General features: G+C 45.4%; 1 protein-coding gene across 1 annotated transcript in view; it reads right to left on the bottom strand.

Annotated features, from left to right (window-relative positions):
* Nucleotides 1–26,763, bottom strand: part of galntl6 (polypeptide N-acetylgalactosaminyltransferase like 6) — a 1,584,079-nt gene that overhangs the window by 1,009,574 nt on the left and 547,742 nt on the right. Inside the window, exon 2 of the mRNA XM_070895622.1 lies at nucleotides 15,924–16,032. Coding sequence (XP_070751723.1) covers nucleotides 15,924–16,032 — 109 coding nt within the window. The remainder of the gene's footprint in view (nucleotides 1–15,923; nucleotides 16,033–26,763) is intronic.

Raw genomic sequence — 26,763 nt, 5'->3', positions numbered from 1 at the left:
GCGTGGATTTTTTTAATGTGTGGTGGGCATTGCACACCAGCCACCACACGGGCTTGACAGAGCTAGGCCTTGGTCCAGTGGCAAAGATTATTCAAGACAACTGGAGACCTGCTCTGCTGCACGGACCTAGTACGCACACGTATCGCAGTGTGGGCTGGCACGTGCTACCACTGGGCCTCTGGCCCCAAACCTACGCTTCCTCTGGGGCCCCGATCACGCAAGAAATAGGAGCAGGAGTCGGCCATTTGACCCCTCGAGCCTGCTTCGCCATTCAATAAGATCATAGCTGATCTGATCTTGGCCTCAACATCACTTCTCTGCCCCATAACCTTTGACTCCCTTATCGTTCAAAAGTCTGTCTATCTCCACCTTAAATCTATTCAATGACCCAGCTCCAAAAGTTCACGAGCCTCTGAAAGAATTCCAAAGATTCACGACCTTCTGAGAGAGCCTCCAATCCTTCGACCAATTACTTTAAATCTATGCCCCCTGGTTATCAGTTTCTTTGCTCAGTAAAATAGGTCCTTACTATCCACTCTATCTCATAGAAACATAGAAACATAGAAACATAGAAAATAAGTGCAGGAGTAGGCCATTCGGCCCCTCGAGCCTGCACCGCCATTCAATGAGATCATGGCTGATCATTCCCTCAGTACCCTTTCCCGTTTTTTCTCCATACTCCCTTGATCCCCTTAGCCATAAGGGCCGTATCTAACTCCCTCTTGAATATATCCAATGAACTGGTATCAACAACTTTCTGCAGTAGGGAATTCCACAGGTTACCAACTCTCTGAGTGAAGAAGTTTCTCCTCATCTCAGTCCTAAATGGTCTACCCCTTATCCTAAGACTATGTCCCCTGGTTCTGGACTTCTCCAACATCGGGAACATTCTTCCTGCATCTAACCTGTCCAGTCCCGTCTGAATCTTATAGGTTTTTATGAGATCCACTCTCATCCTTCTAAACTCCAGTGAATAAAGGCCCAGTTGCTCCAGCCTCTCCTCATATGACAATTCAGCCATCCCTGGAATTAGTCTGGTGAACCTTCGCTGCACTCCCTCAATAGCAAGAATGTCCTTCCTCAGATTAGGAGACCAAAAATGAACACAATATTCCAGGTGAGGCCTCACGAAGGCCCTGTACAACTGCAGTAAGACCTCCCTGCTCCTATACTCAAATCCCCTAGCTACGAAGGCCAACATACCATTTGCATTCTTCACCACCTGTTGTACCTGCATGCCAACCTTCAATGACTGATGAACTATGACACCCAGGTCTCGTTGCATCTCCCCTTTTCCTAATCTGCTGCCATTCAGATAATATTCTGCCTTTGTGTTTTTGCCCCCAAAATGGATAACCTCACATTTATCCACATTATACTGCATCTGCCATGCATTTGCCCACTCACCTAACCTGTCCAAGTCACCCTGCAGCCTCTTAGCGTCCCGCTCACAGTTCACACCGCCACCCAGTTTAGTGTCATCTGCAAACCTGGAGATATTACACTCAATCCAAATCGTTAATGTATATTGTAAAGAGCTGGGGTCCCAGCACTGAGCCCTGCGGCACTCCACTAGTCACTGCCTGCCATTCTGAAAAGGACCTGTTTATCCCGACTCTCTGCTTCCTGTCTGCCAACCAGTTCTCTATCCACGTCAGTACATTACCCCCAATACCATGCGCTTTGACTTTGCAGACCAATCTCTTGTGCGGGACCTTGTCAAAAGCCTTTTGAAAGTCCAAATACACCACATCCACTGGTTCTCCCTTGTCCACTCTACTAGTTACATCCTCAAAAAATTCCAGAAGATTCGTCAAGCATGATTTCCCTTTCATAAATCCATGCTGACTTGGACCGATCCTGTCACTGCTTTCCAAATGCGCTGCTATTTCATCCTTAATGATTGATTCCAACATTTTCCCAACTACTGATGTCAGGCTAACCGATCTATAATTACCCGTTTTCTCTCTCCCTCCTTTTTTAAAAAGTGGTGTTACATTAGCTACACTCCAGTCCATAGGAACTGATCACCAATGCATCCACTATTTCTAGGGCCACTTCCTTAAGTACTCTGGGATGCAGACTATCTGGCCTCGGGGATTTATCAGCCTTCAATCCCATCAATTTCCCTAACACAATTTCCCGCCTAATAAGGATGTCCTTCTGTTCCTCCTTCTCACTAGACCCTCGGTCCCCTAGTACATTCGGAAGGTTATTGATGTCTTCCTTCGTGAAGACAGAACCAAAGTATTTGTTCAATTGGTCTGCCATTTCTTTGTTCCCCATTATACATTCACCTGAATCTGAGTGCAAGGGACCTACATTTGTCTTCACTAATCTTTTTCTCTTCACATATTTATAGAAGCTTTTGCAGTCAGTTTTTATGTTCCCTGCAAGCTTCCTCTCGTACACTATTTTCCCCCTCTTAATTAAAACCTTAGTCCTTCTCTTTTGAATTCTAAATTTCTCCCAGTCCTCAGGTTTGTTACCTTTTCTAGCCAATTGATATGCCTCTTCCTTGGTTTTAACGCTATCCTTAATTTCCTTGTTAGCCACGGTTGAGCCACCTTCCCCGTTTTATTTTTACTCCAGGCAGGGATGCACAATATCTCGGCCGCTCATAATTTTATACACCACAATCAAGTCTCCCTTCAGCCTCCTCTGTTCCAAAGAAAACAGCACCAGCCTGCCCGATCGTTCCTCATAGTTAAAATTCTCCAGTCCTGGTACCATCCTCATAAATCTCCTCTGTACCATCTCTAGTGCAGTAACATCTTTCCTGTAACATGGTGACAAGAACTGACCAGATGCTAAACCCCTTAATATTTCCTCTCTCACTATGTTTATCTCATCTAATATTTCACACTCCTCCTTAACTACACTGTCTGCTTCATCCCTCTCTTTTGCTCCCCTTCACGGACTCTGTTAACTTTAGCTGGACAAAACATTGTCACAATAGCCTGATGTTAATCTAACAAGGTAGGTTAGAGTAAGTTGTTGTGAAAGTTGGCTTAAAGTTGACCGAATTTCATTGACCAAGATGCCTCATGAGAATCAACAGACTTTTTGCTGAACAAATGTAATTTAAAACTGCTGAATTTGCAAGCAGTTCTGTGATTTCCAAAGCTGTGTTTAGAGGTTGATCACATATAACAGAGATAACAATCCTTCAGATCTTGAGGCTCTTGCAGACTTGAAGTCTCTGGTGATGGGGCCCAATGATCAACTGTCGAGTTGATAGATTAGGAGAAGAGAAAGGAACCATGCCGGCCATTACCCATGCTGGATGAAACATGTATGCACAAAGGGACTGCCTAATTTTTTTTGAGGTATAAAACGGTGCTACGAAAGGTCATTGGGTACTGCTGCAGTCGAAGGCAACCTGATCAGTTGCCAATTAAAGAGCCGCATCTAGTCACCACTGAACCGACCACTCACTGGTGTTAGTACGTGTGAGTTTTGTTTATGATCACTTGAGTTTTAAGTAAAGGAATAGATCTGTGCCTGCTTATTCGTAATCCGCGTTTACTGCCTGTAATGATACGATTAGATACTTACTTATAATCTTTTGTTGATTTTAAGTGAAGAGAAGTAATTACAGAAATCTTTGTTTTGAGTTGACTATGCGAACTCTATGAACTGTTGGACTGGGCGAGGAGTAATTCCACACGTCTTACAGTGCCATGAATTGGATCATCCCACTTTCCTACAGTCTTTTCGTGTCACCAAATTGCATTAGCCTTTGCCTGTTGCAGAAGCAAGGATGTCCTGACTGTAAATGCAAGAATTCACAGAAGCTCATACAAAAGGGATGTCCTCCACCTGAACTGAAACAGCACTAATATCCTTACAGAGAGGATAAATAGAGCAATGGAAGAGGATTTGAATTAGGATTTGACTGCAGGAAGATATCAATCAACTGGTCAGGTGGGCAGAACAGTGGCAAATGGAATTTAATCCAGAGAAGTGTGAGGTAATGCATTTTGGGAGGGCTAACAAGGAAAAGAAAAACACATTAAATGGTAGAGTACTGAGAAGTGTCGAGAAACAAAGGGACCTTGGGGTATATGTCCACAGATCCCTGAAAGTAGCAGGCCAGGTGGTTAAGAAGGCATATGGAATGCTTGCCTTTATTAGTTGAGGTATAGAATACAAGTGCAGGGGGGTTATGCTTGAACTGTATAAAACATTGGTTAGGCCACAGTTGGAGTACTGCTTGCAGTTCTGGTCACCGCATTACAGGAGGGACATGATTGCACTGGAGAGGGTACAGAGGACATTTACGAGGATGTTGCCAGGAGGGAGAATCGAAGCTATGAGGACAGATCAGATAGGCTGGATTTGTTTCCATTAGAACAGAGGAGGCTGAAGGGAGACCTCATTGAAGTGTATAAAATTATGAGGGGCCAAGATATACTGGAATCAAAAGGGCTTATTTCCCTTAGCAGAGGGGCCAACAACCAGGGGGCATAAATGTAAAGTAATTGGTAGTAGGTTTAGAGGGGACTTGAGGCAAAATTTTTTATTGTAGTGGGTTGTGGGGGTTTGGAACTCACTGTCTGAAAGGGTGGTAGAGGCAGAAACCCTCACCACATTTAAAAAGTACTTGGATGTGCACCTGAAGTGCCGTAACCTGCAGGGTTATGGACCTAGAGCTGGAAAGTGGGATTAAGCTGGATAGTCTCTTGTTGGCCGGCATGGATACGATGGGCTGAAATGGCCTCCTTCTGTGCTGTAAATTTCTATGATTCTATGATTAAGGGGGAAATGGGTGGGGAAGGTCAAGATTTGAGCCTGGAGAGGGTGAGCAGTGTTATAATCCCTTCGAAACAGGAAGGTTTACAGGAATAAATTACGAGAAAATATTGACAGATGACGTTGAGGTAGTGAGATATTTAAAACACTGTTGTAGAAGGGGCAGAATATGTTACAAAAATTAAGTGAGAAAATTACAATTACTTGGGGTTGCGTGGTGTGTTTGTGAATGCACAAAGGATTCAAAACCAAATTGGAGAGTTAGAAGCATCAATCACTATGGAGAGGTATGATATAATAGCCAGAGCAGAGGCATGGTTTAGGTTTAGACAGGACTTAGAACTTAATATTCATGATTATAACATTTTGGGTAAAGACAGAGAGGGGAAAAAGAGGGTGCGAATCCAATATTAGTAATGGATTCAATCATCATCATCATAGGCAGCCCTCGAAATCGAGGAAGACTTGCTTCCACTCTTAAAATGAGTCCTTAGGTGGTTGAACAGTCCAATATGAGAACCACAGTCCCTGTCACAGGTCGGACAGATAGTTGTTGAGGGTAAGGGACGGTGGGACAGATTTGCCACATGCTCTTTCCGCTGCCTGTGCTTGATTTCTGCATGCTCTCGGCGGTGAGACTCGAGGTACTCAGTGCCCTCCCAGATGCACTTCCTCCACTTAGGGTGGTCTTTGGCCAGGGACTCCCAGGTATCAGTAGGGATGTTGAGGCTTTGAGGGTGTTCTTGTAATGTTTCCTCTGTCCACCTTGGCTCGTTTGCTGTGAAAGAGTTCCGAGTAGAGCGCTTGCTTTGAGAGTTTCATATCTGGCAGACGGACAATGTGGCCTGCCCAGCGGAGCTGATCAAGTGTGGTCAGTGCTTCAATGCTGAGAATGTTGGCCTGGTCGAGGACGCTATTGCTGGTGCATCTGTCCTCCCAGGGGATTTTTAGGATCTTGTGGAGACATCGTTGGTGGTATTTCTCCAGCGACTTGAGGTGTCTACTGTACATGGTCCATGGTCTCTGAGCCATATAGGAGGGCGGGTATTACTATGGACCTTACGCTATTCAATCATAGCGCTAGAATGTAATGATGTTATAGAGGATGGGAGCACCATCTCCACCTTTCCCTCCAAGTTACATACCATCCTGACTTGGAAAGATATCGCTATTCCTTCATCGTCATTGGGTCAAAATCCTGGAACTCCCTCTCTAACAGCACCTTCACCACACGGACTGCAGCGGTTCAAGGAGGCGGCTCACCACCACTTTTCAAGGGCAAGTAGGGATGGGCAATAAATGCTGGCCTTGTCAACAACGCCCACATCCCGGAACAAATTAAAAAAAGGAGTTGTGTTAAGCTGGAATCCAAATGTACAAAGTTAAGCAATGGGAAGGGAAATGGTGCAATTCTCAGTGTGCAGTACTGGTCAGCACACAGTAGAGAGGAGTTGGAAGGAGAATTCTTGAAACAATTCAGACCGATTACTGGGTGACTTTAATTAGCCTAAGGTTGCTGTGTTCAGGATACAAAGATGGGCAAGGAAACCTCCTGCTGATTACCACCTACCATCGTCTCTCAGCTGATGAATCAGTACTCCTCCATGTCGAACACCACTTGGAGGAAGCACTGAGGGTAGCAAGGGCACAGAAGGTACTCTGAGTGGGAGACTTCACTGTCCATCACCAAGTGACTTGGTAGTACCACCACTGGCTGATCTGGCCGAGTTGTGAAGGAGTTAACCAAAAACTGGGCTTAATGCAGGTGGTGAGAGGAATAACCTACTTAACCTCGTCTTCACCAAACTATCTGTTGCAGCTGAATCTGCCCATGATGTTATTGGTAGAAGTGACTGAAACATAGTGCTCGTGGAAGCCAAGTCCTGTCTTCATACTAAGGACACAAAAGGACATAAGAACATAAGAAATAGGAGCAGGAGTAGGCCGTACGGCCATCGAGCCTGCTCTGCCATTTAATACGATCATGGCTGATCCGATCATGGACTCAGCTCCACTTCCCCACCCACTCCCCCTAACCCCTTAGCCGCTTATTGTTTAAGAAACTGTCTATTTGGGTCTTAAATTTATTCAATGTCCCAGCTTCCACAACACTCTGAGGTAGCGAATTCCACAGATTTACAGCCCTCTGAGAGAAGAAGTTTCTCCTCATCTCTGTTTTAAATGGGCGGCCCCTTATTCTAAGATTATGCCCTCTAGTTCGAGGCTCCCTATTAGTAGAAACATCCTCTCTGCATCCACCTTGTCAAGCCCCCTCATAATAAGAACATAAGAACATAAGAAATAGGAACAGGAGTAGGCCATACAGCCCCTCGAGCCTGCTCTGCCATTCAATAAGATCATGGCTGATCTGATCATGGACTCAGCTCCACTTCCCTGTCCACTCCCCATAACACCTTATCCCCTTATCGTTTAAGAAACTGTCTATTTGTCTTAAATTTATTCAATGTCCCAGCTTCCACAGCTGTCTGAGGCACTGAATTCCACAGATTTATAATCCTCTCAGAGAAGAAATTTCTACTCATCTCTGTTTTAAATGGGCAGCCCCTTATTCTAAGATCATGCCCTCTAGTTCTAGTCTCCCCCATCAGTGGAAACATCCTCACTGCATCCACCTTGTCAAACCCTCTCATAATCTTATACGTTTCGATAAGATCATCTCTCACTTCTTCTGAATTCCAATGAGTAGAGACCCAACCTACTCAACCTTTCCTCATAAGTCAACCTCCTCATCCCCGGAATCAACCTCATGAACCTTCTCTGAACTGCCTGCAAAGCAAGTATATCCATTCGTAAATATGGAAACCAAAACTGCACGCAGTATTCCAGGTGTGGCCTCACCAATGCCTTATACAGCTGTAGCAAGACTTCGCTGCTATTATACTCCATCCCCTTTGGATTAAAGGCCAAAATTCCATTGGCATTCCTGATCACTTGCTGTACCTGCATACTATCCTTTTATGTTTCATGCACAAGTACCCCCAGGTCCCGTTGTATTGCAGCACTTTGCAATCTTTCTCCATTTAAATAATAACTTGCTCTTTGATTTTTTTCTGCAAAAGTGCATGACCTCACACTTTCCAGCATTATACTCCATCTGCCAAATTTTTGCCCACTCACTTAGCCTGTCTATGGCCTTTTGCAGATTTTTTGTGTCCTCCTCACACATTGCTTTTCCTCCCATCTTTGTATCATCAGCAAACTTGGCTACGTTACGCTCAGTCCCTTCATCCAAGTCGTTAATATAGATTGTAAATAGTTGGGGTTCCAGCACTGATCCCTGCGGCACCCCATGAGTTACTGACTGCCAACCCAGAATGAACCATTGATCCCGGCTCTCTGTTTTCTGTTAGTTAGCCAATCCTCTATTCATGCTAATATATTACCCCCAACTCCGTGAACTTTTATCTTGTGCAGTAACCTTTTATGTGACACCCTCCTTTATGTCGTGAGGCACTACCACTGTATTGCTAGATAGATTAAGAACAGATCGAGCAACTCAAAACTGGGAATTCATGAGGTGCTGTGGGCCATCAGCAGAAGCAGAATTATATTCCATCACAATCTGTAACCTCATGGCCTGGCATATCCCTCACTCCTTCATCAGCATCAAGCTGGATGATCAACCCTCGTTTAATGAAAAGAGCATGCCAGGAGCATCATGAAGAATTTTGTACGGGTGATGACATGCCATGAATTTTAAATGATCACCAAGAGAGTGGAAGACAAATGGCCTCCTTGTCTGCTGTAACCTTTTATGGTTCCTCTCCTATTTTAATGAAAAACAGAATACCTGTGTTTCTCCACAAACTCTGTTCCTTTGTTATTTCCATTCCATACCACTCTCTCAGGGTAACACATGTAATTTGTCAACCTGTTGCCATGTTTACCCTGAGCTAAGCTTTAAACCTCACATCCTATCTATCACCAAGACTGTTTTTTTCCATCCCTGGAAATAAGGCCTACCTCCATCCCTACCTCCGCCCCTTCAGTGCTGAAACCCTTATATGGCCTTGCCTCTCCCTTTCTCTGTAATCTCTTCCAGCTCCACAACCTCCCCAAGATGTTTGCGCTCTTCTAATTCTGCCCTCTTGAGCATCCCTGATCATAATCGCTCAACCATTGGTGGCCATGTCTTCTGTTGCCTAGGCCCCACCTTATGGAACTCCCTGCCTCAACCTCTCTGCCTCTCTAAAAGGAGGAAAGAGAGGTAGAGAGGCGGAGAGGTTTAGGCAAAGAGTTCCAGAACTTGGGGTGCTTAAAACCTACCTCTTTGACAAATGTATTGGGGGTAATGTATTGACGTGGATAGATAACTTGTTGGCAGGCAGGAAGCAGAGAGTCGGGATAAACAGGTCCTTTTCAGAATGGCAGGCAGTGACTAATGGGGTGCCGCAGGGCTCAGTGCTGGGACTCCAGCTATTTACAATATACATTAATGATTTAGATGAAGGAATTGAGTGTAATATCTCCATGTTTGCAGATGACACTAAGCTGGGTGGCGGTGTGAGCTGCGAGGAGGCTGCTAAGAGGTTGCAGGGTGACTTGGACAGGTTAGGCAAGTGGGCAAATGCATGGCAGATGCAGTATAATGTGGATAAATGTGAAGTTATCCACTTTGGTGGCAAAAACACGAAGGCAGAATATTATCCGAATGGCAGCAGATTAGGAAAAGGGGAGATGCAATGAGGCCTGGGTGTCATGGTTCATCAGTCATTGAAAGTTGGCATGCAGGTACAGCAGGCGGTGAAGAAGGCAAATGGCATGTTGGCCTTCATAGCTAGGGGATTTGAGTCTCGGAGTAGGGAGGTCTTACTCCAGTTGTACGGCCTTGGTGAGGCATCACCTGGAATATTGTGTACTGGTTTGGCCTCCTAATCTGAGGAAGGACATTCTTGCTATTGAGGGAGTGTAGCGAAGGTTCAACAGACTGATTCCCGGGATGGCTGGACTGACATATGAGGAGAGACTGGAGAGGCTCCCTGCCCACTCTTTCCCTCAACGACTGTCTGTCCCACCTGTGACAGAGACTGTGGTTCTCGTATTGGACTGTTCAGCCACCTAAGAACTCATGCTAAGAGTGGAAGCAAGTCTTCCTCGATTCCGAGGGACTGCCAATGATGATGATGATGATGGATCGACTGGGCCTGTGTTCACTGGATTTTACAAGAATGAGAGGGGATCTCATAGAAACATATAAAATACTGACGGGACTGGACAGGTTAGATGCAGGAAGAATGTTCCCGATGTTGGGGAAGTCCTGAACCAGGGGACACAGTCTAAGGATAAGGGGTAAGCCATTTAGGACCGAGATGAGGAGAAACTTCTTCACTCAGAGAGTTGTTAACCTATGGAATTCTCTACCGCAGAGAGTTGTTGATGCCAGTTCATTAGATATATTCAAGAGGGAGTTAGATACGGCCCTTACGGCTAAAGGGGTCAAGGGGTAGGGAGAGAAAGCAGGAGAGGGGTACTGAGGTGAATGATCAGCCATGATCTTATTGAATGGTGGTGCAGGCTCGAAGGGCCGAATGGCCTACTCCTGCACCTATGTTTCACTGTCTATGTCAGATTTTGGTCACCTGCCCTAATTTCTACTTATGCGGCACAGTGTCAAATCTTTAATCTCATAATACTCCTGTGAAAAGCCTTGGGAGGTTTCACTACGTTAAAGGCGCTATATAAATTCAAGTTATTGTTGTTGTTGTTATACAAGACTTTGTCACCATCTGCATAAGCTTCAACTTGTCCAAACTCTGCCACATATATTGTATCCCAGACTCTGTGGGTATGGTAGCCTCGAAGTCATAATGCTGGAAGGGTAACATTGTGGTTATGTTACTGGACTAGTAACCCAGAGGCCTGGACTAATTTATCAGGAGACAAGAGTTCAAATCCCCCCATGGCAACTGGAGAATTTAAATTCAATTGAATAAATTAATCTGGAATGAAAAGCTAGTGTCAGTAATGATGACCATGAAACTACTGGATTGTCGTAGCAACCCATCTGGTTCACTAATGCCTTTAGGGAAGGAAATCTGCCATCCTTACCGGTCTGTCGTATATGTGACTCCAGACCCACAGCAATGGGGGTGACTCTTAACTGCCCCTCTGAAATGGCCGAGCATGCCCCTCAGTTGTATTCAAGAAGACGACTCGCCAGCACCTTCTGATGGGCAATAAATGCCGGTCTTGCCCGCGACAGCCAGTGAATGAATAATAAAAAAAATAACAATCCAGAGGTTGTGAATTCAAAATCCCATTGTGGCAAGATGGGAAATTGAATTCAGTAAGTTTGGTCATTTGTGGTCTAGCACTAGATAAAGTGATTATGAAAGGTGCTAGATTGTTATAATAACACGACCTTGCCTGCATTATCCACATCCCAAGAGCAAATATTAAAAAAAAACAATATCCTGCTCACCCATTACTCCCATCCTCACTGACAACATGCTCCTGTCTCAAACTATATTAAATTCAACAGCCTTTGTACCTTATTTTTAAATCCCTTCATGGCTTTACTCCATACTATCTCTGCTGCTTTCTCCAGCTCTGCTTCCCAATGCCAAATGTGCTGTTACTCAAACTCTGGCCCCTCTTCACCCCGCCATTTATGGCAGACCCTTTTGGCACCTACTTCATTGAACTCCCTCCCCTAAAGCTGTGCACCACAGTGAATAGAAAAGCTTAAAAGGAAGTCCTTGGGGTGCGTTTGTGCGACAGGTGCGCTCGTGGGCGGGAAAATGGCGCGAGCTTTGCGTGGGATGACGTGACCCAGCGACAGATCCCGACGAGGCTATAGCTTTGTGGTTGGGTTTAAGGCACACTGAAGCTTTGAGCTCCGAGGCAGTGACCTGCACAAAGGACTGTGACAGGGCTGCACCTGGGTGATTGGGTTTAAAGCACAGCTCTCTCCTTTGGTTCAATGATAAGTTCATGTTGAATTAAATTAACACGCCAGACCTAAGCTGCACCTTCTCATCCATAAAAATCAGGCAATCCCTTAGAGAAAAAAAAAAATTGCACACAGCAAAGATTGGCAAGTAAAGGCAGTTTGGCCCTGAGAGAGCTGAAATTCACAGATGTTAATAGGTTGTCTGAAAATTGGAGGCTCTTCAAGCTGCGAGTGTGCATGTATCATCTGCCATCTTCCTTGTCATGTTCTTCCATCTGTTGTGACCTAACATGCTCCACGTGGCACATCGCTGGAGAGGTTAATAATCGCTGTGAGTGCCTGAGAGGCTGCGTTTCTCTGCAAGCACACAGAGCGGAGCTTGAGTTGTCGCAAGGCGGCGATCCTCAAGTCAAATTACTGCTGAGTGTATCATGGCAGGTTTATCATAGAACCGTCGGAGTTGCACACACAACGCAGGCCTCGATATTAACCTCACCCCCTACCATGCACGGGAGAGGGTTGGGGGGGCGGAGGGGTCGTTGAAGAGTTAACTACGAGCAACGTGGCCGCCACCCACCCTGCCTGCCGCCCTTTTCACGGCGGAGGATATCAGCTTGTCCGAGTGCCTCGCCATGGAGAGGTGGGACACTTCATTAACTTATTTAAATCGGGCTCCCGCAGTGCAATTGAGAGGCCGATTTTAAAATTCACCGCTGCTGCGCGGGTTACCCAGGAGTCGGGAAACCTGGCAGAGAAAGGGAGCGGGAGCTGCTGGCTCCACAAGGTAAGAGACTGTTTCAGCACTCTTTGTGGGCCAGGAGAAGCAGGAGCGCTCCCCTCACACCCTCTCAAAGAAGCCTTTGGCCACCCCCAGCCTCGATCGCCAGCCTCCAGTTGCTGAGCTCTCTCCTCCCCTCCTGATCATAGCCTCGCCACCTCACCCCGCCCCCTCCCCGGCCTCCCCCCCCCCCCGCCGCCGCCGATCGCAGACTCTCTCCCACCCTCCTGATGCTGGCCTTTCTCCTCCCCTCCCAATCACAACCTCTCTCCAGCCCCCGCTCTTCCCCACCCCCCACCCTCCCAATCATGGACTCTCTCCCACCCACCTGCTTCTGGCCTCTCTCCCCGCATCCCGATCCCGGCCTCTCTCCCCCCACTCCTCCACCTCCCAATCATGGCCTCCCAACCCCCTCCTGATCCCGGTCTCTCTCTCTCTTTCCCTGCCTGATCCCAACTCTCTCCTCCCTCCCAATCGTGGACGCTCTCCCCGCCCCACACTCCCGCCCCCCCCCCCCCCGCACCGATTCCGGCCTCTCTCCCCCCCCCTCCCAAATGCCGGGGACCATCCCCTTTGTGAGTGACAGAGGTCAGAGGTACAGATGCCATAACATCAAAACACTATTTCAATTATGATATAACTCACAATATTACAATATAGGCTGAGGTCAAGAAGGCCTTTCAGGTCAATTAATCTCATCCTTCCAATGTCAACTCGATAATCTCCCCATTACATCATCCAGCTGTTTCATTAATCAGCTTAGTGTTCCGTTCTCAAACATTCTATAATTCTATATAATTGTATGTATTCTTCCTGAAAACGTATTCCAGCTGTTGATCATCTACTGCGTAAAGAAATATTTCCCAATGTCTGTCTACAACTTGCCCTTCACAACCTGTGCCCTCTTTGCTTTTGTGCATTGGAAGGTTTACTTTGTCCCATTCAATTATCTTCGACACCTCTGTAAGCCCCTCTACAGCAATTGATGATTCTGCTATTCCCATTTACACCTCTTCTAGACCCATCTTTTTTTTATTTTATTTGTACCATTATCATTTTCTTTTGCTTTGCACCATCCTGTCTTTTGCCACTTAGGGCCAGAAATTGCGTAAAGCTTTGTTTGGGGCAATAACTTTTGAATTGTGTTTTGATTACAAAGTGCTGCAGTACAGCGGGACCTGTGGGGTACTTGTGCATGAAACACAAAAGGTTAGTATCCAGTTACAGCAAGTGATCAGGAAGGCCAATGGAATCTTGGCCTTTATTGCAAAGGGGATGGAATATAAAAGCAGTAGTATAGGGTATTGGTGAGGCCACACCTGGAATACTGCGTGCAGTTTTGGTTTCCATATTTATGAAAGGATATACTTGCTTTGGAGGCAGTTCAGAGAAAGTTCACAAGGTTGATTCTGGAGATGAGGGGGTTGACTTATGAGGAAAGGTTGAGTAGGTTGGGCCTCTACTTATTGGAATTCAGAAAAATGAGAGGTGATTTTATCGAAATGTATAAGATTATGAGGGGGCTTGACAAGGTGGATGCAGAGCGGATGTTTCCACTGATGGGGGAGACTAGAACTAGAGGGCACAATCTTAGAATAAGGAGCCGCCCATTTAAAACAGAGATGAGGAGAAATTTCTTCTCTGAGAGGGTTGTGGATTTGTGGAATTCGCTGCCTCAGAGAGCTGTGGAAGCTGGGACACTGAATAAATTTAAGACAGAAATAGGCAGTTTCTTAAACAATAAGGGGATAAGGGGTTATGGAGAGCAGGCGGGGAAGTGGAGCTGAGTCCATGATGAGATCAGCCATGATCTTATTGAATGGCGGAGCAGGCTCGAGGGGCCGTATGGCCTACTCCTGGTCCTATTTCTTATGTTCTTATGTTCTTATGTAAATATCGCTCCCCAAGTGGCCGGCTGAGATGACAACGCCTCCTCTTGCTACCGTTGTTGACGCCCGGCGATGCCGCAGGGGGCGGGAGCGAATATCACATCTGGGGTTGTAACAAGGCGCTGCGCACCTGATGACATCACAACGCAATAGAGCGAGGCGGTAAGTTTTAGCACCAGCACGAAACCATCGTGGGAAGTTCGTGGACGTCGGTGAATGTTCCGCATCCGGTCGGTGACCCCTTAGCGCCCCATTACTGCTGCCCATAGCTGCTAACGGAGGCGCAAAGCAGCCAAATTTCTCTCTGTTAATCTCTCCTGTCTTCCACCCTATCACAGACCTTCTCATTTGTACTTTCCTCTCCTCCCCGCTTTCCCTGCCACTGCACTTGCTCAAAACCTGGTATATCTTTACTTTTTCCAGTTCTGACAAAGGATCATCAACCTGAAACGTTAACTCTGTTTCTCTCTCCACAGATGCTGCCTGATCTTCTGAGTATTTCCAGCATTTTCTGTTATTTAATCACAAAAAAAACAACAAGTCTTGGTGTCAAGTTAAATTAATGAAACGTTTTTGCTCTGATTTTAAAATGATTATGGCATACGTGGAATAGATTAGTCCTGCAATGTGTAGCAATATTGTAAATACATATTCCAACCAAGTAATTCTTCGGTCAGAAACGTCAATTCTCTTTTATAATGCTGATATTAATACAGATCCCTCGTTAGAACAAATGTTATTCCTCGTCTCAACCAAAACTTCCTTTTCGTTAACAGAAAAAGTCAAATCCCAATAAGGAAGAACTCATTTTCTGGTTTCTATAAGTTGAAGCATGACCCAGCTCAGTTTAGATGGGGATACATTTGTTGCCAGGTGGTAAGATTGAGGGTTTCAACTCCAAGCCAGCAATCAAAAGCATATTCTCAGGTAACATTCAGATGCGGTATGGAAAGATGCGCTGTGTTGCTGGAGGTGCCTTCCTTGTGAGACAATGAGATGTTAAACCAAGGGCCTTCGTCTGTTTGTTTGGCAGATATTTTTTTATTCAAAAAGATTCCATGATATTATTAGAAGAGCAGTCGAAAGTTCTCCAGTTGTTCCTCCTCAACCAATCCCAACTATCAATGCCGAATATCTGGTCATTCATCTCATTGTTTGCTGCAGAACGATCACTAGCCGGGCCTGGCGACTTAACAAAGTCATTGGAATTCAAAATGGAATTGAAAGTGGGACAAACACATTGGAGATGTTTGGATATGATAACATGCTACATAAATGCAAATGTTATTGTAACATTTATGAAGCAGTTGATTTTCCACCTATGTCCATGGGCATGACATTGACAATCAAGGGGCCGAATGGTCTACTCCTGCTCCTAATTCTTATGGTAATCATTGCTTCATGGTCAACCCTTAATGAAGGCTTACACAGTTTCATAGAAAAGTTGTTCAGATTTGAAATGGGCTTTAACTCACCATTAAACAATAGCAAGGGAACGCAAAAAACTTTCAATCTTTCAGGGTTTAAGTAATTGGCTCTATTGGAATTATTGAAGAAAGCTCTTTAAAAAAAAGCAGCCTCCCCATACCTGAACGCTTCAAGTCTTCCCGAATGCTCTCATAGTTGTGCCAGTCTTTCCTCCTCAGCCCATCTGCCCAGCCGTAAGAACGTTCTTCATTCGGGCCGAACGGAAACCCCTGAAAAACAACATTCAAGTCGTTACATTGTTTGTTCCATTGTTATTCCATCTCACGTTCAACTAGATTAAAAAAATTATAATTTGTCCCAGGCTCATGACCACTGGTTACAAGTCTATTACTAAGGAAGGACACACTTGCCGTAGAGGGAGTGCAACAAAGGTTCACCGGACTGATTCCTGGGCCGAGAGGATTGTTGTATGAGGAGAGATTAAGTAGTCTCGGTCTATATTCCTTAAAGTGCAGAAGAATGAGAGGTGATCTCATTGAAACATGTACAATTCTTAAAGGGTGGATGCTGGGAGGATGTTTCCCCTGGCTGGGGAGCCGAGAACATGGAATCACAGCTGTAGAATCAGGGGACGGCCATTTAGGACTGACATGAGGAGAAATTTCTTCACTCAAAGGGCTGCGAATCTTTGCAAATCTCTACCCTTGAAAGCTGCAGATGCTCAGTCGTTCAGTATATTCAAGACAGAGATTGATAGATTTCTCGATATGAAGGGAATCAAGGGATATGGGGATGATGCGGGAAAGTTGGGTTGAGGTAGAAGTTCAACCATGATCTTACGAAATGACTGACGAGTAATCCAGAGGCCTGAACCAATGCTCCAGAGACATGAGTTCAACTCCCACCATGGCAGCTGGGGAATTTACATTTTAGAAAAATAAATCTGGAATTAAAAGTTGCATCAGTGATCATGAACATAAGAACACAAGAAATAGGAGTAGGAGTAGACCATGTGACCCCTCGAGCCTGCTCCACCATTCAATATCATGGCTAATCTGATCATGGAATCAGTTCCACTCCCTGCCCATTCCCAATAACCCTTTATTCCCTTATTGGTCAAAAATCTGTCTATCACCACCTTAAATATGTTCAATGACACATCCTCCACAGCTCTCTGAGGCAGAGAATCCCACAGATTGACAACCCACTGAGAGAACAAATTCTTCCTCATCTCAGTTTTAAATGGGTGGCCCCTTATTTTGAGACTATGCCCCCTGGTTTTAGTTTCCTCTATGAGTGGAAATATCCTCTCTGCATCCACCTTGTTGAGCCCCCTCATTATCTTATATATTTTGACAAGATCACCTCTCATTCTTCTGAACTCCAATGACTATAGGCCCAACCAACTCAAACTACCTTCATAAGTCAACCCCCTCATCTCATGAATCAACCTAGTGAACCTTCTCTGAACTGTCTCCAATGCAAGTATATCCTTCCTTAAATACGGAGACCAAAACTGTATGCAGTACTCTAGGTGTGGCCTCAACAATACCCTGTACAGTTGTAGCAAAACTTCTCTGTTTTTATACTCTATCCCCCTTGTAATAAAGGCCAACATTCCATTTGCCTTCCTGGTCACTTGCTGTACCTGCATACTAACTTTTTGTGTTTCATGCACAAGGATCCTCAGGTCCCTCTGTAGTGCAGCACTTTTCAATTTTTCTCCATTTAAATTATAATTTGAAACTACTGGATTATGATAAGAACCCATCTGGTTCACTAATATAGTGAAGGAAATCTGCTGTCCTTACCAGATCTGGCCTACAAGTGACACCAGACCCACAGCAATGTGGTTGACTCTTAACTTCTCCTCTGAAATTATTGGAAAAAATCCTGAAGGACAGGATAAATCTAAATTTAGAAAGGCAAGAATTAATTAGGGACAGTTGCACGGATTTGTTAAGGGAAGATTGTGTTTGACTATCCTGATTGAATTTTTTGAGGAGGTAACCAGGAGGGTTGATGAGGGTAGTGCGTACGATGTAGTGTATATGGACTTTAGCAAAGCTTTTGATAAGGTCCCACATGGCAGACTGGTAACAAAGGTAAAAGTCCATGGGATCCAGGGCAAAGTGGCAAGTTGGATCCAAAATTGGTTTAGAGGTAGGAAGCAACGGGTAATGGTTGATGGATGTTTTTGTGACTGGAAGGATGTTTTCAGTGGGATTCCGCAGGGCTCAGTACTGGGTCCCTTGCTTTTTGTGGTATGTATCAATGATCTCGATTTGAATATAGGGAGTATGATTAAAAAGTTTGCAGATGACACTAAAATTGGCTGTGTGGTCGATAATGAAGAGGAAAGTCATGGGCTGCAGGAGGATATCAATCTACTGGTCAGGTGGGCAGAGCAGTGGCAAATGGAATTTAATTCGGAGAAGTGTGAGGTAATGAACTTGGGAGGGCTAATAAGGAAAAGGCGTACACATTAAACAGTAGGCCACTTAGAAGTGTCGTTGAACAAAGGGACCTTGGAGTGCTTGTCCACAGATCCCTGAAAGTAGCAGGCCAGATGGATAAGGTGGTTAAGAAGACATACGGATTGCTTGCCTTTATTGGCCGAGGCACAGAATACAAGAGCAGGGAGGTTATGTTTAAAATGTATAATACACTGGTTAGGCCACAGCCGGAATACTGCGTGCAATTCGGATCACTGTATTTATAGGAAAGACGTGATTGCACCGGAGAGTGTACAGAGGAGATTTACGAGGATGCTGCCTGGAATGGGGAATCTTAGCTGTGAGGACAGATTGGATAGGCTGGGTTTCTTCTCCTTGGAACAGAGGAGGCTGAGGGGAGTCCTCATTGAAGTGTATAAAATTTTGAGGGGCCTGGAAATTCTGGATAGTAAGGGCCTAATTCTCTTGGTGGAGGGGTCAATTACAAGGGGGCATAGTTTTAAGGTAGTTGGTGGAAGGTTTAGAGGGGATTTGAGGGGAAGCTTCTTCACGCAAAGGGTTGTGGAACTCACTGCCTGGAATGGTGGTAGAGGCAGAAACCCTCATCACATTTAAAAGGTCCTTGGATGTGCACTTGAAGTGCTGTAACCTGCAGAGTTACGGACCTATAGCTGGTAAGTGGGATTAGACTGGATAACCGCTTGTTGGCTGGCGCAGATACGATGGTAAGTACTTCAGGGAATCTAATATGACCAGAGTGGTCTCCTGGACTAGATTCGATCACCTGGATGCTTCGGAGAGGAATTTTTCCCCCCAATTGGCCTGGGTTTCATCTGTTTTTTTTTGCCTCTCCCAGGAGATCATATGGCTCCGGATGGGGTGGAGTGTAAAATGTTGCGATACATGGGGTGTCGCAGTTGTGTGGGGCGGACTGGTTGGGCCGGATGCTCTTTACCTGTCCACCATTGTTCATTGTTCATAGGTTTATATGTAACCTTCAGGGCTGTTGACCGAGGGCTGTGTGGCTCTTTGTCGGCCAGCATGGACACGATGGGCCGAAATGTCCTCCTTCTGCGCTGTAAATTTCTATGTTTCTATGTTTCTATGAAATGTCCTAACGAGCCACTCAGTTGTACTTCAGGGCAAGTAGGGATGGGCAGTAAATGCTGGCCTTGCCGGCATTGTCATCATCCCGTGAATAAATTTTAAAAATAATCTGAGTAGTTAAAGAATGGACCAAGGTCTGTGCCATTCTAACACGTAGTTCGCTCACTTTTGCAATAATTGCTGTTTGTGTAAGCTTGCTGTGTGCAAATGTACATGTAGGGAACCAGTGGGATTCACGACAGCAGCCACATCAGTAATCCATAGCTCAGCATTTACTATTTCACGAATGCTTTGTTTACTCGTCCCTTCTAAACCAACGGCTCTGCTCCCTGAGAACGATTACAATAAATAGGTAAGCATATGTTTAATAATGGAAAAAAGCAGATGAAAGATGCCAGAGGTAAGAACACACTAGAAAATCTCAATGCTGTGATCTAAATGTTGTTGTGAGATTAGACAATGTTAGATCGAGTCACATTCTTCATAGAAGTTCAGGCAAGTCATTATGGTGTGAAGACTGTCGATTTGCATGGTTTAGAAATAAGCCTCTGGAATATTAATTTTCACTTCAGATACATTCTTCCACAGCATTGCGATTGTTTTCCCCTTTTGGAGTGGAAGCAAGTCTCCCTCGATTTTGAGGGACTGCCTATGATGATGATAATGATGATGTTTTTCTCTTCAAGTATATATACAATTCCATTTTGAAAGTTACTGTTGTATCTGCTTCCCACCCTTTCAGGCAGTGCATTCCAAATTGTAACAACTCAAAAGAAAATTTCCTCATCTCCCCCTCTGGTTCTTTTGCCAATTATTTTAAATCTGTGTCCTCTGGTTAACGACCCTCCTGCCAATGGAAACAGTTTCTCCCAATCAGTCATAGGAACATAGGAGCAGGAGTAGGTCACTTAGCCTCTCGAGCCTCTTCCGCCATTCAAGACTCGGAATAAACGGGTCCTTTTCAGAATGGCAGGCAGTGACTAGTGGGGTACCGCAAGGTTCAGTTCTGGGACCCCAGCTATTTACTGGTTAATGGCTCAATGATTTTGATGAAGGAATTGAGTGTAATATCTCCAAGTTTTCAGATGACACTAAGCTGGGTGGCGGTGTGAGCTGTGAGGAGGCTGCTAAGAGGCTGCAGGGTGACTTGGACAGATTAGGTGAATGGGCAAATGCATGGCAGATGCAGTATAATGTAGATAAATGTGAGGTTATCCACTTTGGTGGCAAAAACAGGAAGACAGAATATTAGCTGAATGGTGACAGATTAGGAAAAGGGGAGATGCAACGAGACCTGGGTGTCATGGTACATCAGTCATTGAAGGTTGGCATGCAGGTAGAGCAGGCGGTGAAGAAGGCAAATGGCATGTTGGCCTTCATAGCGAGAGGATTTGAGTATAGGACAGGGAGGTCTTCTGCAGTTGTACAGGGCCTTGGTGAGGCCACACCTTGAATATTGTGTACAGTTTTGGTCTCCTAATCTGAGGAAGGACATTCATGCTATTCAGGGAGTGCAGCGAAGGTTCACCAGACTGATTCCCAGGGTGGCAGGACTCTCATATGAAGAAAGTCTGGATCAACTAGGCTTATATTCACTGGAATTTAGAAGAATGAGAGGGGATCTCATTGAAACATAAAATTCTGATGGGATTGGACAGGTTTGATGCAGGAAGAATGTTCCCGATGTTAGGGAAGTCCAGAACCAGGGGTCACAGTCTAAGGGGAAGGGGTAAGCCATTTAGGACCGAGATGAGGAGAAACTTCTTCACTCAGAGAATTGTGAACCTGTGGAATTCTCTACCACAGAAAGTTGTTGAGGCCAGTTTGTTAGATGTATTCAAAAGGGAGTTAGATATGGCCCTTACGGCTAAAGGGATCAAGGGGTATGGAGAGAAAGCAGGAATGGGGTACTACAGTTTCATGATTAGCCATGATCAGATTGAATGGCAGTGCAGGCTCGAAGGGCTGAATGGCCTACTCCTGCACCTATTTTCTATGTTTCTATGTTTCAATGAGATCATGGCTGATCTGCGACCTAACTCCATATACTTTGCCTTTGGTCCATATCCCTTAATACCCTTGGTTCACAAAAATCTATCAATCTCAGATTTAAAATTAACATCTGATCTGTCAAAAATCCTCATAGAATCACTGAAATTGAAATGCAGAAGGATTCCTTTCCGCCACTCCTGAGCCACTGCTATAGAAACATAGAAACATAGAAAATAGGTGCAGGAGTAGGCCATTCGGCCCTTCTAGCCTGCACCACCATTCAATGAGTTCATGGCTGAACATGCAACTTCAGTACCCCATTCCTGCTTTCTCACCATACCCCTTGATTCCACATTGGAACTATCTCTGTAAGTCCCTTTCCCTACATCTTTTAATATTTTTGTTTCTCAAGTGTTCATGTGATTTCCTCTTTAATGCTGTTACAGTTAGGGCTCCAATAGCCACTTATAGTGATGCACTCCATATTCTATTGAGTCGGTGCATGAAAAAATACCTTCTAAGTTTCCCTTTTATGCTTTTAGTACTAATCCTGAGCTTATGCTACCTGCTACCAATTTGCCAAACCAGCGGGAAGTAATCTTTCACTCATTTACCATCTCACATTCTTCCACAATGTTGAACAGTCCTGTCAGATTGCTCCCTTTAACTGTCTTTGCTCTGATTAATTTAGCTTCCGAGACTCGAATTAAAGTCAGCCCCTGAAGGATGCCAACTCTGCCGAGCTTTAGAGCACTCAGTAGCTTTCGGAGTTAGACTGCTAATTCCGCACCGTTGCAAAAGTGCCAGTAAATGCGGCTTTAATCCCGCATGCAGTTATATCCTCTCACCCCTGGTGTGATCCTTGGGTAGCTATTCCATTTTCGTTCTATTTGATCTGAAACTTCAGTTCGTACAGCTGCACCACCATCACAGCTTCTAATCTAGACTTGCTGATACACTCGACCGGGTAGGTAAATGTCGACAATAAACCTGCAACAAATTGTGTTAATCTGTGGAAGTCATGTGATTCCAATGTTAACTTACAGAAGTCAGCAGGTTTAACAACTCTCCAAGGAAGAAAAGTTTGCTACAAAATAATATGGATTTGGAATTTCTGTTCAACTTGTCCACAAGCACTTTTGGGTTCGGTTTCTTGTCTTTGGTGCATTGCCAGCAACCTCCAATGCATTTCAGAAGAACATAAGAACATAAGAAATAGGAACAGGAGTAGGCCATGTGGCCCCTTGAGCCTGCTCCGCCATTCAATAAGATCATGGCTGATCTGATCATGGACTCAGCTCCACTTCCCCGTCCGCTCCCCATAACCCCTTAACCCCTTATCGTTTAATAAACTGTCTATTTCTGTCTTAAATTTATTCAATGTCCCAGCTTCCACAGCTCTCTGAGGCAGCGAATTCCACAGACTTACAATCCTCTGAGAGAAGAAATTTCTCCTCATCTCAGTTTTAAATGGGCAGCCCCTTATTCTAAGATCATGTCTTCTAGTTATAGTCTCCCCCATCAGGAGAAACATCCTCTCTGCATCCACCTTGTCAAGCCCCCTCATAATCTTATACGTTTCGATAAGATCACCTCTCATTCTTCTGAATTCCAATGAGTAGAGCCCCAACCTACTCAACCTTTCCTCATAAGTCAACCCCATCATCCCTGGAATCAAGTGAACCTTCTCTAAATTGCCTCTAAAGCAAGTATATCCTTTCGTAAATATGAAAACCAAAACTGCACGCAGTATTCCAGGTGTGGCCTCACCAATACCTTATATAGCTGTAGCAAGACTTCCCTGCTTTTATACTCCATCCCCTTTGCAATAAAAGCCAAGATTCCATTGGCCTTCCTGATCACTTGCTGTACCTGCATACTATCCTTTTGTGTTTCATGCACAAGTATCCCAGGTCCCGCTGTACTGTGGCACTTTGCAATCTTTCTCCATTTAAATAATAACTTGCTCTTTGATTATTTTCTGCAAAAGTGCATGACCTCACACTTTCCAACATTATACTCCATCTGCCAGATTTTTGCCCACTCACTTAGCCTGTCTATGTCCTTTTGCAGATTTTTTGTGTTCTCCTCACACATTGCTTTTTCTCCCATCTTTGTATCGTCAGCAAACTTGGCTCCGTTACACTCAGTCCCTTCTTCCAACTCGTTAATATAGATTGTAAATAGTTGGGGTCCCAGCACTGATCCCGGCGGCACTCCACTCGTTACTGGTTGCCAACCAGAGAATGAACCATTTATCCTGACTCTCTGTTCTCTGTTAGTTAGCCAATCCTCTATCCATGCTAATATATTACCCCCAACCGCGTGAACTTTTATCTTGTGCAGTAACCTTTTATGTTGCAACTTGTCAAATGCCTCTGGAAGACCAAATACACCACATCCACTGGTTCCCCTTTATCCACACTGTTCGTTACATCCTCAAAGAACTCTAGAAAATTTGTCAAACATGACTTCCCCTTCATAAATCCATGCTGACTCTGCCTGACCGAATTTTGCTTTTCCATTCTTTTCATTTGTATTCGGGTGGGAGTCTTCACTTTGTGGTAATGCTCTTACCTGTGAGTCAGAAGGTTATGGGTTCAAGCCCTATTCTAGGGACGCGGGTTGCCAACTCTGGACAGTTTCATTACATGACCTCCTCGCTCGAACTGCTCCGCCGTCACGCTTCCCCCGCTTTGGTCACCCAACATTTTTTTATTCATTCATGGGCTGTGGGTGTCGCTGGCAAGGTCGGCATTTATTGCTCATCCCTAATTGCCCTTCAGAAGGTGGTGGTGAGCCTCCTTCTTGAACCACTGCAGTCCCTGTGGAGGTGGTGGTGTTCCTATGCGCCTGCTGCCCTTGTCCTTCTAGGTGGTAGAGGTTGCGGGTTTGGGAGGTGCTGCCGAAGAAACCTTGGCTAGTTCTGCAGTGCATCCTCTAGACTTGGCTATTCCAACGCACTCCTGGCTGGCCTCCCACATTCTACCCACGTAAACTAGAGGTGCTCCAAAACTCGGCTGCCCGTGTCCTAACTCGCACCAAGTCCCGCTCACCCATCATCCCTGTGCTCGCTGACCTACATTGGCTTTCGGTTAAGCAACGCCTCAATTTCCAAATTCTCATTGTTATGGGAACATCACTCCATGGCCTCGCCCCTCCCTATCTCTGTAATCTCCTCCAGCATCCCAACTCCCTGAGATGTCTGCGCTCCTCTAATTCTGCCCTCTTGAGCATCCCTGATTATAATCGCCCAACCATTGTTGGCCGTGCCTTCTGTTGCCTGGGCCCCAAGCTCTGGAATTCCCTGCCTAAACCTCTCCGCCTCTCTACCTCTCTTTCCTCCTTTAAGACGCTCCTTAAAACCTATCACTTTGTCACCTAAGCCAATTTCTACTTATGCGTCTCGGTGTCAAGTTTTTATCTCATAATACTCCTGTGAAGCGCCTTGGGATGTTACAATACGTTAAAGGCGCTATATAAATACAAGTTTTTGTTGTTGTTATTTTTGTAGATGGTTAATACTGCAGACATTTAATAACTAAACTAAATACCACGAAAACAGCATCGGCAGGCGGGGGTATAAGTCGAAGAGCAGCCCCAGGACCCAGTGCGGCGCCCCCCCCTGACCTGCGAGTAAACAGCATCGGCAGGCGGGGGTATAAGTATCAGAGCTAGCCACTACAGGGAGCGCCAGGAGTGCGCCTACTTCGAGAAGGGCGAGTGGATTGACGTCACTCGAATCCAGGCAACCCATTGGAGCGACGTCCGAGCCCAGCGGGGGGCAGAGGTCGAGCCCATCGAGGGGCGGAGGTCAAGCCCAGCAAGGGGCGATGTTCGAGCCCAGCGGGGGGCTGAGATCCGGGCCCAGCATGTGCGGAGGTCGAGCCCAGCGAGGGGCGGATGTCGAGCCCAGTGTGGGGCAGCTTTCGAGGCCAGCGAGGATCTGAGATCTGGGCCCAGCAGGTGTGGAGGTCGAACCCAGCAAGGGGTGGTGTTCAAGCCTAATGAGGGGCAGCATTAGATCCCAGCGAGGGGCAGCGTTCGAGCCCAGTGAGAGGCGGAGGCCGAGCCCAGCAATGGGTGGCAAAGCATTTAATATCGGCGGGGTCGTGACCCAGGAGTATCGCAGCATTTAACAGCAGAGGGCTCAGGGCCTAGGATCAGTGCAGCATTTAACAACAGAGGGGTCGGGGCCCAGGGGAGGCGCAACGGAGCTTGGTCTCCAGTCGTCTTGGTCAATCCTCGCCACTGAACCAAGACGTTGCTCTGCCAAGCCTGTGTGGTGGCTGGTGTGCAATGATCACTACACGTGAAAAAAATCCACGCACAAGCATCCTCCACCCTTTAAGATGTAACTCATTGTAACACCTGTGAGCCCATCTTTTTTTTGGTGTCAAGAGCATTATCCTCGTCACGAGATACTCCCTACATTTAATAACTGCAGACATTTAATAACTAAAATTAACTAAAATTAAATGCTTCTATGATTTTTCTCCCGGAGTCCCTACTAGGGACTTATGCACAAAATCTAGGCTAACACTATAGCGCAGTATTGAGGAAGCGCTGCACTGTAGGGGAGGACGAAAACCCCCTCATTTTACCCAGAAGGAAAAGGGCTGTGGGATCAGTCTGTGCTGTGAATTGAAACCGATGGAAGGAAAACTTTGGGACACAAATGGAGACCCCCCCCCCAGTGTTTGGACTCATAAGAAAGGGAATTTAATTTGGAACTATCTACCAGAAAGTTTGAAATCCTAAAGTGCACATGGAAGAAACTATGAACTTTAATCGAATTTGGGATTTTTTTAAAAGGTCTGCAAGAAAATGGGTGGAGTCAATATCAAAAGGGCCAGTTTGGACATTGGAACTAATCAAATTGTCTGGGAACTGTATACCCTCGAAACTTGCCCCTTGAAAACATTAGCATTTAAACAATGCCACATACATATTCCAACACCTTTTTCATAAGGCATAGAAATATCTAGCTCAGGCCAGACTAGCACAATGGCTACAGGAGGCCAATGCAATCAACACCCACTCAAACCTTGAGTAGGTTAAGATCAGTGGGAAAAAAAACCTAAAAACCTCAAACTGCTGCATTTTTCAAAATCAAAAGTCCACCAATGAGAAGAATTGACTTCAGCAGGAGAGGCGGACTGGATAATCTGGCTATAAAAAAGGGGTTTCTGACGTAGTGAAAAGAAAGGAGTGATGATTTTCCCTGCCCTCGTGATTCAACAACCACAACCACAGGCCTCTCGACACTGAAGGAAAACCAGTGTCCGAAGACACCAAAGATAGAAGAAACAAACCACCGGACTGCGGAAGGCACAGTAGTGAGTATAACCTCTGGTCCCCAGAACTCCCAACTCAGTTAGGCCAGGAAAGGTGGGAGGTTGGGCATTGTACTGCTAAACTGGTGTATTAAGATTTTCGTTGTGT

Source organism: Pristiophorus japonicus, chromosome 1, assembly GCF_044704955.1.
Source record: "Pristiophorus japonicus isolate sPriJap1 chromosome 1, sPriJap1.hap1, whole genome shotgun sequence".
Lineage (NCBI taxonomy): Eukaryota > Metazoa > Chordata > Chondrichthyes > Pristiophoridae > Pristiophorus > Pristiophorus japonicus.
The sequence above is the reverse complement of the archived record's forward strand: the minus strand, read 5'-3'. Positions and strand labels throughout refer to the sequence as shown.